General features: G+C 46.6%; 1 protein-coding gene across 1 annotated transcript; it reads left to right on the top strand.

The window, feature by feature from the left end:
- Positions 1–215: 215 nt before the first annotated feature.
- LOC120645342 lies at positions 216–1,931 on the top strand. Its single transcript, XM_039922142.1, has 2 exons — positions 216–1,538; positions 1,671–1,931. The coding sequence occupies exons 1-2, from the start codon at positions 216–218 to the stop codon at positions 1,929–1,931; spliced, it is 1,584 nt and encodes a 527-aa protein (XP_039778076.1).
- The last annotated feature ends 13,987 nt before the right edge of the window (positions 1,932–15,918 follow it).

Raw genomic sequence — 15,918 nt, 5'->3', positions numbered from 1 at the left:
AACAATTTTAATACTTTGCCGTGTGCTAAAAAAGTACACAGCAAACACATGGCTTTGCCGTGTGCCAAAGTAAAGCACACAGCAAAGCATGTTTTCCACGAGTTTGCCGTGTTTTTATTTGTAGACACTCGGTAAAATTATTTTTTGCCGTGTGCCCGAAAAATTGCACATGGCAAATTCCTTGGCACACGGCAAATGCAGAGTTTCCCGTAGTGATGGTCAACACCACCTGCACCTCCGACCTCAGGCCGGACCTCAGGGAGAAGGTCCTGGTCGGCGCCGCCGTCGAGCGGAAGCTGGACGACCTGTGCCGGCGGTCGCTCGAGGGCCTCGTGGCCTCCCTGGTCTACTTCTTCCCCTACCTCGCCGGATGGGAGGCCGTGCGCTACCTGCTCCTCGCCGACGCCGACCTCCTCGCCGCCGCCCATCTCATCGTGGCGGACCGCGGCATGAAGGCGGGGTTCTCCCTCACCTCCCACGCGTCGGCCCCGGCGTTCGAGGCGGCGCTCGCGCTCGCCGCGCAGATCGCGAGGCACCCTCAGCCGGAGCGCCTCGTCCGCGCCTGGATGTCGCTATCCTCACGCCTGAACCAAGTCCTTGCTCTGCTCCGTGAGGTGCAGCACCCCTCGCCGCGCGAGAGCGCGGAGCGCTTGAGACAGTTGCTCGGCGATGATCCTGGGGTTCCTCCTTGCCTGGCCATCCCGTGGGCTCTTGCTGCTTGCCGGCCCCTGCGCATCGAGGGCATCGCCGACATGCCCTATCAGCACACCCGTTCCTTGCGAATGGTGCTTCTTGACACAATCCATGGCTTCTACCTGCAGGCGCTGGCCAGGCTGCCAAGCGGCGAGCTACGCTCTCGCCTCCACCGTAGCCTGCTGAGGGCTGGCTACTGCTATGGCCCCATGGACCCTGCCTCAAACATCATCCTCGACACCATTTGGTACGAGGCCAACTTCCCGGCAGAAATCACCCCGGTGCTTGACGTGATGGGACCAAAAAGCCTTACCCGCCTTGTAAGCCGCTCCTTTTACGGGCTCGTTTCCTTCCTTCAGACACGCTACCATAACCTATCTGAGCACCAGGCTGTGCAATGCCTGGTCAGCACCTGCGGTCAGCTGCGTGCCGCCGATCCCAATTTCTGTGCTCCCGGAGATGAGAAGGCGCAACAACACATATGGTGCTCAGACAGTCCGATCATCCTCTGTGGCCCCTTAACAAAAGCGGAGCAGCAAACCCCATCTGCTGGCATCCAAGAGGCTTACGAGGCTGCAGCCACTGCGGCATGGCACCCCAACCCTGAGCAGCAGGCAACCTTCCTCACTTCATGGGAAGGGGATCACTATAGTATGGGCACGATCAGCTTGGAAGAAGTGCGGTATTTATGCAGTGTGCTCTCTCCAAACCAGCCGCCAATTCCTGAACGAATTTGCAGTTCCTCCTACCCTGTGAGAGCTGGAAAGATGCGCTCCCAGGCCCAGCAGAGAAGGATATCGAGAATGGTGGAAGCTGCGTTGAACAAACACCTGCTGCGTGATGGGGTAGGTTTAGTAACTCTGCTCTCCATTATTTTCCCTTGACAACAAACTCTGCTATTCTTCATAACCATTCATGGCAGTTGTATTATTGTTCTTATAATGACTTCTGCTGATTTTCCCTTTTCTGTTTTGTAGAAACCTGAATTTGATCTTCATATCATCTGCTGTTTGAATGAGAATGTATTTGGCCCAGAGTATTGCAAGGAGCCAGAGGATGCCCTATCTTTTGCTCCATACAAGTACCAGTACTCTCATGTCAACTTCTTCGTGACTCGGAAGGATTCTCTGTTCAGTGACTCCTGTCCAATACTTTTCTTTGCTGAATTTGATAATGAAGAGGATGATGGTGCACCACTACTTTGCTGCCAAGTGGATGAGCCAACACTGAAAGGATAGAAGCCCAAGAAAGGGGGTTGAATTGGGACTTTTTCAAATTTCTACCTAATCCTTAACCTAGACTAGTATTGCCTAATCTACAAATTTCAAACCTAGTCACTAGAGCATGCTAGCAAAAGGTCCTTAGGTAGGTAAACACACTATCATGATCATTATGTCTAGATGGTGGCACCCTATCAAGATCAAAACCTAATCAAAAGATCACACTACCATGCAAGTTGTCCTAGTCAATCTACAAGCAATCAAAAGTAAGAATAAAAACAAATGGATTTAATTGCTTGAAATAAAAGCAAGAGACACGAGACAACCGGATTTTTTCCCGTGGTATCGAGGAGTTGACACTCCCCCCTAATCCACGTTGGAGCACCCACACAAGGGTATAGCTCCCTTGCTTCACCAAGGAGCAAGTGATCACTAAGAATGCTCCTTCTCCATCTCCGGAACGGCGAGCTTCATACCGTGTACAAGCTTCTTGTCTTGGGGCTCCCACAAACTCCAAGATCTCACCAAGAACCTCCCGATCACCGAGACCGGTTAGGTGCCGTCAGATACCAAGAGTAACAAGCTCCTATACCTTCACTTGACCTACACTCAATTGGCTCTAGCTCAAACACACTTGCTACACTTGGAAAGGTTGAATTCTTCAAGGTTGAAGCACAATCAATGTACTAGATCTTCACTCTTTTACTCAAAGCACTTTCTCTTCTTCTCAAGGGTGGCATCAGATATTCAAGGTGTCAAAAGCAGTTGAAATGAGCCAGGGGGTACCCTTATATAGAGTGGAGAGGGTCACATAGCCGTTGGAAGTCCACTGCAGAAAAATTGTGACCATCAGAAGAACCGACGAGTGAGAAATTGAAGGCATCGGTTCAACCAGTCTCTCTGTGTCCAAATAATAGCCGTTGGGGTTTCTGACACAGTATCCAGGCTTGCGTCATTGCACCGGTGCATGCTCCGTAGGGGTATCGGTTCAACCGGTGTTGAAGAGGTTCACTGATCAACTCAAACAAGTTCTCAGGAACATAGTACATCCAATGCACCGGTGGTTGATTCTGAAGCGTGGTTCAACCGGTGCTGAAGACGAGTTGAGGTCCACCAAACATGCTATCTGGAACAAAGTACATCTAATGCACCGGTGCTTTTCTTGGGACCATCGGTTCAACCGGTGATATAGAGTAACTTGACTTGATTTCAGCTTGCTTCCAAGAGAGATAGACCGACAGGGACGTCGGAACTTCCGCCAAGCGTCGGATGCACCGATGCTAAGGCATCGGTTAAACCGGTGCTGCAGTTTTTCTTGATTTTCAGCTGAATTGACTTGGAGTTGAATGTAACTTCGATTGTTTCTTCTTCTAAGTGTTGTGTCGACTTATTTTGACTATCTTGGGCTGTTTTTGAGCAAGTGTGCAAGATTTCTAAGGCCAACTCAATTTTGGTCAAGCTACTAACTCATGAACCCCTCTTAATAGTACGGTCAAGAACTAAAAACTATAAACCCTAGCTAAATCAAGTGTCATTCATCTCCTTGTGACACTTAGGACTAGAAAGGTCCTTAATCTTTGGAATTGAGTCCTTGGCACGCATGATTGTTTTGAATTGAGGGGGTCTCCTTTCATATTTCATATGAGACTAATCTAATCATTGATTTTTCCTTCAAAACACACGTTAGTCGCATATGGTTGTCATTAATCACCGAAACTTACCATTAGCATCTATCGGCCTAGATGCGCTTCAAACACCATTTACTGGTATGCACTCATCTTTGCTCTCAATGTCAGGTGATCTTCTTTTAGGTAGCTACCAACATCGATGCTACCTTTGAGCACACATTTATCGGTTCTAAGGTAGATGTCGTGTAGGATGTGTGCAGTCAAACTTTAGAAATTTTACTACTGGTATACGCAAAAATGTTATGGTTTGATATTTCAAGGAAAATACTTTCAGATGATTTTATTTTTAATAAAAAATGTTTGAAATGTCAAAAACAAAAATGTACTGTGTTCCAACCTAGGCAGAAGAGAAGAAGATAACACGGCTGGAGGATTGAGCGCAAACTAATCAAGTTATGTTGTATGTGGCTGTGGTTTTAAAGATAGCTAAGGGTATCAGGTGTAACAGTGGAGTATAAAATAATCTCATCATAGGCATGCTAGGAGAAACTCAAAGACACCAATAAATAAACAAAACCGCTTTACAGCTTTTTGCTGCAATCATCCTTGCAAATGATGAACATTGGGGATAATTAGAATAATGTAACACTACATTGTGGTTGCACAGAAAAACTAACATTTAGGATCAAAATTCCTTGTATGCTACTGATAAATTGTCTCATCTGTTCTGCCACCAATTGTCTCAGTTGGGTATTTACAAAATTCTGGTGGGGGCTATGAAGTATGAAGTGAGGAGTGATCTCATTCTCATCTCATCTTATTTGCTGGGGTTATAGGGAAGTGATAGTTTGCAATGTCTTAAGTAGTTGAAGGGAGCTTGCATTCATAACAAAGGGGAGCATTGTGTCTTTAGGGATAAGGGATGAGAGAAGGCAGTTAAGAGTTAAGACAATGGTGCCCTGGTGGGATACTTCTCTTTCCATGTAGTATCTGGCCTTGCCTTTCCGTAACGAAGTTCATATATCAATGTATCCACCATATCCTACTCTCTGCATGTTGCCTTCTGCAACAAATCAACGCCCTCCACTATGGTACTCCAACATGATTTATGTGATTCCATCTGAATTTTCCACTTGCAAAACATTTGCATGATGGAAAGCTCTTAATATCTGAGCACACAGTTTGGACTTTGGGCCTGCAGAAGTTTCGAAGCTTTTTCTGGCCAGCATGCAATATTGATAGGATATGGATTGCGGAATCCCAAACCTCTCTCATAATTCAATCCTGTTATGCCATGACATACACTGCAGGCTATGGTCATTTTCTTCTGTATCACATAGTTACTAATACTATCACCAGTTCAGTAACATCAGGGCAGGACATGGCATTTATCGGAATTGCTTAAGCTATTGTTTATAATTAGGCTCTCCTTTCCGATCTTCGATATTGTTTTTTTCTTTCCATCCTTGAATACTCTCTTTTTTGTGTAAGCAACTTCAATGAATTCCTTTGTATAAACTTGCAAGTATAAACAAGCCTAATTCCATTTGAGCATATACTCCATCCTAAACGTCATATATTTTCAGCAACACATGATCTATTGTGAGCACCAAAGCTCTTTTGATTGGGAGTGACAAGTATCAGGAGTGTGTGGCCCTCAGGTAGAGTCATGCAAAACAAAAAACAAAATGTGGGTGGGACGTCCAAGTGATGGCCAATGTTTGGCCTAATGCTCCACTGAAATCATCACTATTTTAGTTGATATCATGTTGTCTAGCAATAAACTTTAACAGGATTGCAGTGCTATACATAATATGTATTTTGGTGATATGATTTCTGACCATTTATTTCCTGTACAACAGAGCATGTCCGGTGCCTGTCCTGAGGCCACAGGAGTAAGGGTAGTGCACCCAGCTTTGGAAAAATTCCATGGGGGAGGCAGTGAGTTTGAGAAGATGATCCGTGGAGAGCATTCTCTCAACAATGACTTTCTTATCTGCAAGAACGAGTTCGCTGTCCAGCGCTTGTGCTCAGTAGAAGAGGATTTCATGTATATTGATGTCAATTAGGTTGATTGGGTCATTAAATTAAGGATTTGAAGCTAGTAGTTCTTTAGTTGCTGCTGGTGATGTATGATGGCAGCAAGGGGGGAAACGCAAGGTATATCGTATTTGGCATTAGATAGAGAAATGGAGAACAATTCCAATTTGACACCGGTAAAATCAAAGTCTTCCTTGGTCTTGGAGATTTCAAACTTCCCTATTTGACTTTAGATTTATCTATTATTCTCTATTTGATGTCAATTTTGAGTGCGGACACCGTTAAGTGGCGTATAAATAGACCATTTTGCCAGTATATTTTTTTGACAAATGATTATATATATATTGGAAAAGGGAATTACATTTGTACACGACCAATGTGGAACTGCTGTTGCGCATTATTTTTACATAATTTATATTATCTTGATCGTCACAATTGAGCAAATATTATTTTTTCATCATTTATAACACTTTTAATATGACAATTGAGTAAACTAGCACTACTACATTAACTATTTTCCGAGATGGTAAAAGAACTATTAACCGAGGTGGGTAATCCCAACCGTCTCGGACCTAGGATCACAGTAAATGACCCAAGCAGTTTTGTTGCCTGCCTCGGTTAATCGAATAAAAAAATTAGAATTAAAAGAAAAAGCCCGCCAAACCCATCAGAGCCCGTCGAGCCCACCACGCTGCTGCTGCCGCCGCCGCGCGCCCGTGCCCCACGCGCCGCCAGTGCTGCTGACCGGATCCGCCGCCAGGGGCCGCGCGCCGAGCCCCGCCTCCGCCACACGCCCCGGGAGGAGAGGAGAGCCATCGAGGGAGGAGAAGTTTGCCCGAGCGCCGCCGCTGTGCGAGAGAGCCATCGAGGGAGGAGCGGGCAGAAGGGAGAGGGAGAGAAATGAGTGGGGAATCCTAACTCCATATATTTATATGGCAGACAGTTTTTGAGCCTCGCTTGGGCTAGTTGGGTCTCTATCTTTTCACCTAGGCTTTCTGGGCCTGTTTGGGCCTCGACATTTTCCGAGGCGGGCTTTATAGAGTGCGCGCCTCAGTTAATGAATTAACCAAGGCGTTTGTGTTAAAAAAACCGCCTCGGTATTGATTAACCAAGATGGTTTCAATAACCGCCTCCGTTAATAAAAAATGACAACCTTGGAGGGGTTTTCAAAAGGTCGCGGTTCAGCTTTTTTATTGTATTGTAATTTTTTGAGATATTTTTTATTGTATTGTAGACAACAGTCTAAATGTTCACACATACCGTGCTCAAGTCTTGCCTTGTTCAGGGATCATTTCCGCTAGTTCCCTAGTTATTACAACTTTTTACTCTGCCCGCTATTAATGTAAGTTTCTTATTTGAACATTTGAATATGTAGAGTTAATCGGATTCATGCCATTACAAATATCCAACTTTGGACATATACCATTACAATTCGTCTATTTGAAATCCTACCGTCACATGGAGGCACTCGAATTTTCTTATGGACAAAAATACCTCCTACCACAATTCTCACTTGACTCACTGACATCCAACCCTACAAGTGTGACACAGGGCCCAATTTGCATGTGGTCTAGTTGTGGCCCATGAGTGCTATGTGCACATATTTAGTACCATCTTGCTAGTTGAGCAAATGTGGAGCTAACTAATAAATCTTGGTCCTCCAGCCATAAGTGTAAGCATGATGCTTCGTGTATGCGAGTCCGCCCCGCTGATGAAGCAATCTGGTGTCTGTCGGACCAGTCTGTTTATGGGCTTGGTGCTGAGCTTGGGAAGGAAAACAAATAATTCAGTTCATTGGCTACCACACATGACCTTACGATGAAAACGAAAGCAAAAGTTGCGTGCCACTGCAAATGGAAAGAGATTGTCGTGTCGTCATTCATTGGCTGTAGATGTGCCAGAGCAACATCAATTTCTATTATCCAGAGAATAAAATTGGTTGAAAACATAACATAGAACAAAGGGATTGTTGGATTCAATGAAGGCTCCAGGTATTCTTTATTTTTCCTTCCTGATTTCATCAATTCCCTCTTGCAACGGTCAACAAGTCCGTGCGTTCCTACATGCAAAAAAAATCACAAGACCTAAACAAAGCCCGAATTCAAAATCATTACTTGCATGCAATAGAAGGTTAACCGAATATAACAATGTGGACTCTTGCAGGTGCCAACTATCGATGGAACAAAAGCTGGGTGACTGACGGTCCATATAATTTGTTTCAGAGTTAGTCATAGAATTTTTTTTGTTGCAAATATTGAGTCACACCAGGGGGGAATTAATCATTGGATAAGTAAAAACCATAATGAATCATGGAAGCTAAGGATTTCAAAAATAACAAAGGATTGGTCCCGCCGCACCTATTTTTTGCACCGGTGCTGCTACATCTAATCTGCCTCTGGACAACCACTTGATTCCCTCTGCAAAGACCAGGGTGACCATTTTGTTTCCTCTCAATGCTGACAAAAGTAATTTTAAAGCCAGAGGAAAAATATAAAAAAAGATAAACTAATTACTCCCTCCATTCCAAATTATAGGTTGTCTGATTTTTTTTTACCTCAAATTTGACCACTTGTTTTATTAAAAAAATTTATGAAAAATATCACTTTTTTTGTTGTGGATTGCTTTATCAATACAAATTCATCAAGAATAATTTAAATTTGACTATGTTTGCACAATTATTTTGAATAAGACGAGTGCTCAAACTTAGAGTTAAAAAGTCAAACGACATATAATTAGGAACCTGAGGGAGTAGTAAACTATAGACAAAATATTGTCACTGTTGCACCACATTCAACCCAAGTCTCGAAACAATAGATATACTATTAGAAAACAGGCCATCGGTCCAGACCAAAAGTACCGCTTGCCGTTGCACCCGGTCAATGGCAGCTGGTACTTTTGGTCTGGACCAATAGTTCGAGATGCCTAAAGAGTGCCTTTGGCATCGGATTGTGGCACAACCCAGTGCCAATGATTAAGGATCAACATCGACTCATGCTATAACCCGAGATCGACGAAAAAGACAATTTTTAGTGCAGGATGATAGCATGCATCGGGACTAAAAGTTGAATTTCAGCACCGGTGGAAACAACCACCCGTCACAAAAAGAGGTGGGCCTCTCCCTCCTCGATATTTCTAAACCCAGGCCAGCTCCTCTCTTTTATCTCTCTACCCTCTCATTTCTCACTACTACAAAACAGGCCTTTGTTCCAGGCCATTTATCCCGGCAGCCTTTGGGCCCGAGACAATAGGTGGCTTTTGTCCCGGGTCCAACGGCTAGCCGGGCCAGCGGGGGGACAGGGGCATTTTGTCCCGGTTGAAGCCACCAACCGGGATAAAAGGGTGGCCTTTTATCCCGGTTGGTGGCTACAACCGGGACAAAAGACTGCGCGGACCTTTTGTCCCAGTTGGAGCCACCAACCGGGACCAATGGCTAAGATTCTATCCCGGTTGAAACAACAGCCCGGGACAAAAAGGTGATGATCGACCTCTCCCTCTTGATAGTTTCGAAGTCCGTGGCTCCTCTCTGCCACTCATTTCTCTACTTCTCCTCTCTCTACCTTATCCCTCTCTCTGTCTTGCTAGCGCGAGCAGCACGCCGCGGGCCGCCGTTGACTGCGCAGCGCACAGCAGGCCGCGAGCTGCCGCCGGCCGCGGAGGCGCGCGAGCCACCGCTGGCAGCCGCGGAGCGGGCTGCCGTTGAGCGCACGAGCATGCAGCTGGCCGCGGGTTGCTGCCGGCCATGCAGCGCGCGAGCCACTGCTGGCAGCCGCGGAGCGGGCTGCTGCTGAGCGCACGAGCATGCAGCTGGCCGCCGCCGCCGCCGCCGACACGAAGCGCGCGGGCCCGCCGCCACCACAAAGCACGAAGCTTACCGCCGCGCAGAGTGGGCCGCCGCCGGCCACTGCGGCGGGAGCGCTCGAGCAGCGGGTGCCGCGGGAGCCGTCCGTCAGTTTTTTTTTCTTACTTTTTAGAAATAGAGATGCTTATCGGATTGTATGGATTGTATCTTGTGATGGGTTCTTTGAATGATTTGTGGATCTATTGATTTTGTATGGTCGATTCAATATTTGGTGATTGATTCTTTGAATAATTTGTCGACACTATTGGTGGGGATGCAAGGGGAATGGGAGGGGATGCAAGCCGCGTGGACGGCCTGGCCAAACTCCGGTGGGCGGCGCGGCGAGACCCAACGAGCGGCGGCGCGGCCAGACCCGGCGAGCGGCGGCGCGTACGGGCTGGCTGATGGAGGCTGATTTTTTTATTGTTAAAAATTACATTTGTCCCGGTTCTATAGCCGTCGGGATAAAATGTCGGACACATTTATCCCGGACGAGCAGTCCCGGTTGAAAAACCGGGACAAAAGCCCCTCACCAACCGGGACTATATGCACTTTCTGTAGTAGTGTCTCTACCTCTCATCTCTCTCTATCTTATCCTCTCTTTCTCAAGAAATCGGTCGTGGAGATCCCGGGCAGCTGACTGCCACCGTCGTGGAGCGTGTGGGCTGCTAGGCTCGCGGGCAGTTGGCCGCTGCAGTGGGGCCGCGTGGAGCAACGACCGCATCCATGGGCCCCGGCCGCCACCGCCGCCGCAGAGCGGGGCAGCTGTGGTTGATTCTTCGAATGATTCGGCACTACTGGTGAGGGATGTGAGGGGAACGGGAGGGGATGCGACGAGGGAACGGTTTTTTTCTAAAAATATTTTGGCCGGTTGGAAATACCACCCGGTACCAAAGCATTCTTTACGGGTAAATGACCTGGTGAGGAAGATTGATACTTTTGGTCTCGGTTTTCTAGTGCCGGTTGGAGAACCGGTTTCAACCGGTACTGATAGCCTGTTTTCTAGTAGTGATATCTATATAATGATGGCTCGAAAATGCATCTGTGAATTGCATGAGCTCTCATCTGTCCTTGCTGCATGTAGGGAATAAACGAGAAGAGAGACCCTGAGGGGGGAAAATTCATTTGCTTGGAATAAAATGTTATTTTACATTGGAATTCAGTTGAAACAAAGTACAAGTAATTGCAAAGATTATACATACAGAGCAAAGAAATTTTTCCAATCATATGATTAGCGCCAGATATTGTAGATAACTGATGCTAACAATCATGTATTTGCTTCTCGTTTTAAGCTATGACCCAGGTCTAATTTGTATGTAGGTAGATAAACAGAGATCGGGATGGACAGAGCATATTTTTTTTTTCACGAATGTGCCTGTTCATTAAGAGGAAAGCAATACGGCCGATACAAACCTTAATAGATAGAGGCTATTAAAGCAGTTACAAGTACCACCCAGCAAGTGGCACGCGACTCCAACACAACACAAGAATAGCAAGAACAACGGAGGGGGGAACTCACGAACCCACGAACCTAGACCCGACCAAACAACTGAACCTACTAAAAGATACACCATTGTCGAGAAAGCAAAAGGTCTTCGAGCTCGAAGGTGGCAAAGCATCCACCTAACCGACAGACCAAGACGGCAAAGCATCAGCCCGAAACGATCAACTACCAGTGCGACAGCGGTGGCAAAGCACCCACCGTGAAGGAGGGCGACAAAGCATCCGCCTGTGAATAGAGGCGGCAAAGCATCCACCAGACGACGACCCATGCAATCCGAACGAGATGGACACAATAAGACGAAGGAAGGCACAGGAGCAGGACCTCCCAAACGAGAGGGGGAGTGACCACCACCAGGACGACCACCGAATGGGTTGATGACCACCACCAGGACAAGGCGAAAGGGGGGCGATGCCCATCGGCAACCAGCAGTGCATCCAAGACGACGCCTCGAAGAAGGGAGCGACGCCACAGGCGCCGTCGTCGTCCGACGACAAGGTCAAAACTTTCGCCTGTAAGCACACTGGAGATAAAGAAAATGGGAAAAAATGACGCCAAAGTAAATGGCGCCCGAAGGCGTCGCTATCATCGGCCCACAAGCAGGCACCAGGCTTTTGCCTACATCCCATTCCCTACCCAAAGCCAGAGAAACCGCCGGAGCACCATGGTAGTGACGACAGCGGCGGCCGGTGACCTCAGGCCAACGCCCCGGCAAAGGGGCGGCGGCATGAATGAGCAGCGCAGCACCCCCGACAGCTGACGCCCCCCGAAGTGAGCCCCCACAATGCCCAAGCGCCGCCGGCGCGTGAGCAGCGAGGGAGCGCCCGCCACCAGCGGCCATGTCCGGAAGCCGGCCACCCGAGGCCATGCCCGACGAAGGAGCGCCAGCCGCCAGCCGCCGGCACCGCGTCCAGAGAGGGAGGGCCGGCCACCAGCAGCCGCGCTAGAAGAGGGAGCGCCGGCCACCGGCGGCAGCGAGCCCCGGCGAAGACCCGTGCCCCGGCCGAGGGAGGGCCGGCCACCCACCGGCGGAGCCCCAGCGAGCAGAGGGCGGATCCCCGGCCAACCCAGCGGAGGGGGCCCAGATCCGGCGAAGGGGATGCCGGATCCGGCCCCTGGCGGGCGGCGACCGGCGGCGGCACAAGGAAGGCCCAGGCACGTGAGGTTGGGGGGAAAGGGAGGGGGAGGGAGTGGGGAGAGAGAGGAGGCAGCGGGGGCCGGCTTCAGCCCAGCTGCCGGCCGCTGCCACTGCCCGGCCGGTGGCCAGCAGCGGCGGCTTAGGGGGCGGTGCGGGTGGGGTGCGGCGTCGCCCCCGAGTCGCCCCAGGGAGGACGACGTGGGGGTCAGTTCCTCTTTTGACAGAGCATATAACCCAAAGATTTTTGTGTGTGATTGATGAGTGACTCCAACTGATAATCTTTGCTATTCTGAACGCTAAAACAGAATGATTGGAGCCCCCGTCTGCAGATGTTGCCGCCGTTACGGGAGGAGGGAAGAATTCCTGGTGACACCACCGCCACTCACTAAGAAAGCGCTGAGTCGCTGCCGATGGTTGCGAGAATCCTTCGCTCTGCGTCCTCCAATTGTTCCACCACTAACTGAAAACTCAAAAGCTTGAAGCCTGGTTGAAGGAGAAGGGCACACCGCAACCCGAATCAGGGCATACCTGGCATTCTCACTCCATCGTGATGCCTCCTCCGCCCAGGGACGTGGGTCGCCGCCGCCGCGCGTCTACCTCTGTCGGGGATATTGCTGCCTCCACCGCATTGGGGCCAACATCTCGGGGGTGATTGTGAGTGGCTAGCTATATAGGACGCCTCCAACAGGACGCCGAGGAGGGATAGCGATGGTTGGAGGGCAGGGAACTTGTGAGGCATAGCACCAGATGGAGGTACGTCAACATCATGCAAAAGGGAAGGTAATTAGGAATGGAATGTAATCAGCGTGTAATGGGAACAATAACAGCCCAAATGTAACCGTGAGATCAATTACCTTTCCAAAAAAGCAGGTACGTGATTCCATGCATCAATGGAAAGAAAATTGTGCGGTGACTTCCAAAGAATCAGGCGTATGGGGTTAGTTACTTCCAAAAAAAATCAATTGTTTGATTGCATGTATAATGGGAAAGTAAAGTGTGGTGGATCATTTTGCTTCCAATAAACTTGCGTGTGATGGCTGTCATAATGGAAAGTAAAGTGCGGGTACACCATGTGGGTATGCAAAGGCTTTGGTGAAAAAAGTTGCTTTTGGGTGGAAATATTTTTCTTCTATCAAAAAATGAAACCCCAACCCCTTTCATCAAGCCTTTAGGCCTGACAAGTAGAACTTCTGTGAGGTGTATAGCGGGTATAATATTGGTGAGAAAGATTTTCAATTGTTTCAACTTTTATAGTAAAGATTAGGTAAGAGTAGTCTCATAATGCTAATTTTTTTTGATCAATTTTGTAGATCTGTAAATCCAATTACACATAACGCATGAAGATGGGCCTAATACGTGACCCAAACAGCAATAATGGCTCTCCGCACATCCGCTATGCATAGTCACGCCCAAAAGCATGCATGTGGAGTTTTGAATGGAATGCAACGGAATGAAGCAAAATTGATTGGGGAACTGAGACATATTGGGATGGTGAGAGTACAGATTAATTGAATCGGAATATGTATGTTCAAAATAAATAACAAAGGACTGCACAGTTTGCATAAGAGAAAACAAGGCAGAAAAGTACCTACGGAATCAAGATTAATGACTGCATGTGCCATACTGTTGAACTTGCAAGAGATAAGGCATAACACTACTAGGATGATAGGAATAGCCATCAGTTATTAAACCGTTGGCCATTACATTGCACCATCGGCAAAAGTTGTTCCCGAGCGTATACCGTTGGCAATGTCCCATTGGGCATCCTTTGTCGGCCATTCACCCTTTTGCCGAGGGTACTCTCGGCAATTTCTTTCACCCATGGTATATTACCAACAGTTTTTTGCTTGGCAAATAGATGGTGAGGGGCTGCTTTCATGGTGGGCCCAACATGAATTGCCAACTGTTGTTTGGTTGGGGATTTGTTTCTTTACAGTTTCTTTAATCCATTGGAAAATATATTTGCCTATGTCATTTCATAACTGTTGGGAATTTAACACCATTGGCTATATGTATGAGCTAGAGTTTATATTGAGTGTCATATTTAGAATTTTACAATGGTTCATCTAACTATTGGCTATCCTAATAAGTGGCCATTTTTTAATCTACCTAGATTTCTGATGATTGGTACATGAAACTCATATGACCAAATTGGCCGAATAATACACATGTTGCATATAATGAACACTCCATTAGCATTCTGTGAACAGAACTTTTTTTTTGAAAGAAACTGTAAACAGAACTTTGATATTGCATAGTTCATCCAAATTCAATAACAATGCAAAAGTAGCCGACATTACAAATATTGCAAAATAACCAAGATCCTATTGTTTGTAACACATAATAAGATAAACTTCTATCCAGCAAAGTCTGGAGCACTGCACATTTGTTTGTTCACCCTCCATTGCCAAATGGGAACAATATATCCCTTACTCATCACCACTCATAATCATCGTCAAGTATTCCACGATCAAAATTTTCATCATCGTTGTAATCCTGGTCATCTTCATGGTCATATTGCTCATCACCAGAGTTGTCATCCTCTTCATCTTCAAGGCCACAATCTCTTGCACCAGTGTTGCCCTGCATATATTGGGTTACTTTTTAGTTACTCATGAATAGCTAGAAAGTACGTACTAGCAATTATATTAAACTGGGCATAGTTTGATTCAGTTCTATTGTTTGTTCATACATATTGTATTCTAGTTAACCAACTCTCTCATGCCAACTCATAGTAATTAATTATCACAGCTAATCAGTTTTCTCATGATATTTACATATTTCTAGGATTTGTGAATAATACTAACCTCTTCAGTTACATCGTGACCATCTCTCTCATACTGCTTGGAGTAGCAGCCAACTTCAGATTCAGACGTAGCCTGTAAGAATACAAAATAAGAAATTAAACATATTTGCTAGGTAACATAGAATATCTACTCCACAGTTCTAGAACTGCATTACCCCGCTACATGTAGCAGTCATTTTCTGAATACCAGATAAGTTCAGAGGCACAATTACCAAGTTACTAGCTAATGCATCATAGTCCAATCCTCCTTTAGCAGCCAATATCTGCAATAGTTTCAGATTAGTAACATATATTTATTTTAGCACTTACAGTTGCAACAAGAGTACCATTACCCGCACAACATGCTCAACTCCACGGAGAACACTGTTCTCCTTTCTCAGATTCTCATTATCCCTTTCAAGTCGCTTCTCTCTAGCTGAAACAATTGGATGTGCACTCCTCTTCCTTGTTTTAATTGCTTCCTTCTCAGAAATACTAATTGCCTCATCACCAAGCCCCAGCTTGCCATGGGGCATTCTCCCCACATTATCATAAATGACAGCTGCATCAAAATTGGGATGCTCACTTTTCCAGTTTGGTCCATACTTCATTTCCATTGCTTCTGAGTATTGTGCCTTTTTGAAAAAGAGAAACACATCATCAATAAGCTAGGATTATCCATGAAGAAGTACAAGATCTATGAAAAAAAATCCAATGCTAACCCATTTTTCAGAAGCACTCTGGCTACACATTAGACCATCATTGTTCCCTGGGCGCAGTTCATGTGTATGCAGCCAAGCACCAGTGAGTCCAGAGTCAACACCAGTTGTGAGTTCCTACATTTAAATAAGGGTAAGTAGGAGTAAGTATGCTTCCACACATTTACATTAAACATATATGTAACTTATGGATGTTATAAATTATTTGTAACCACTAATTCTTACCAGATATTGGCGCGTCGCTGGCAAGCTTCTTGATCCACCACGATGGAGCACATCTCCATTAGCTTGTCTACTGTTCTTTCCACGTAAGGACATCTTCCTAAATGCTTCTAAACTCCAATGCTCACATAGCA

Source organism: Panicum virgatum, chromosome 8K (assembly GCF_016808335.1).
Source record: "Panicum virgatum strain AP13 chromosome 8K, P.virgatum_v5, whole genome shotgun sequence".
Classification (NCBI taxonomy): Eukaryota; Viridiplantae; Streptophyta; class Magnoliopsida; order Poales; family Poaceae; genus Panicum; species Panicum virgatum.
This window is presented reverse-complemented; position numbering and strand designations above follow the sequence as displayed.

What these genes read in the sequence shown, in the direction of transcription:
- LOC120645342 (XM_039922142.1), top strand. Translation starts at nt 216, where the DNA reads ATGGTCAACACCACCTGCACCTCCGACCTCAGGCCGGACCTCAGGGAG. An exon ending in AACACCTGCTGCGTGATGGG is followed by an intron (nt 1,539 to 1,670) that starts GTAGGTTTAGTA and finishes TCTGTTTTGTAG; the next exon opens with AAACCTGAATTTGATCTTCA.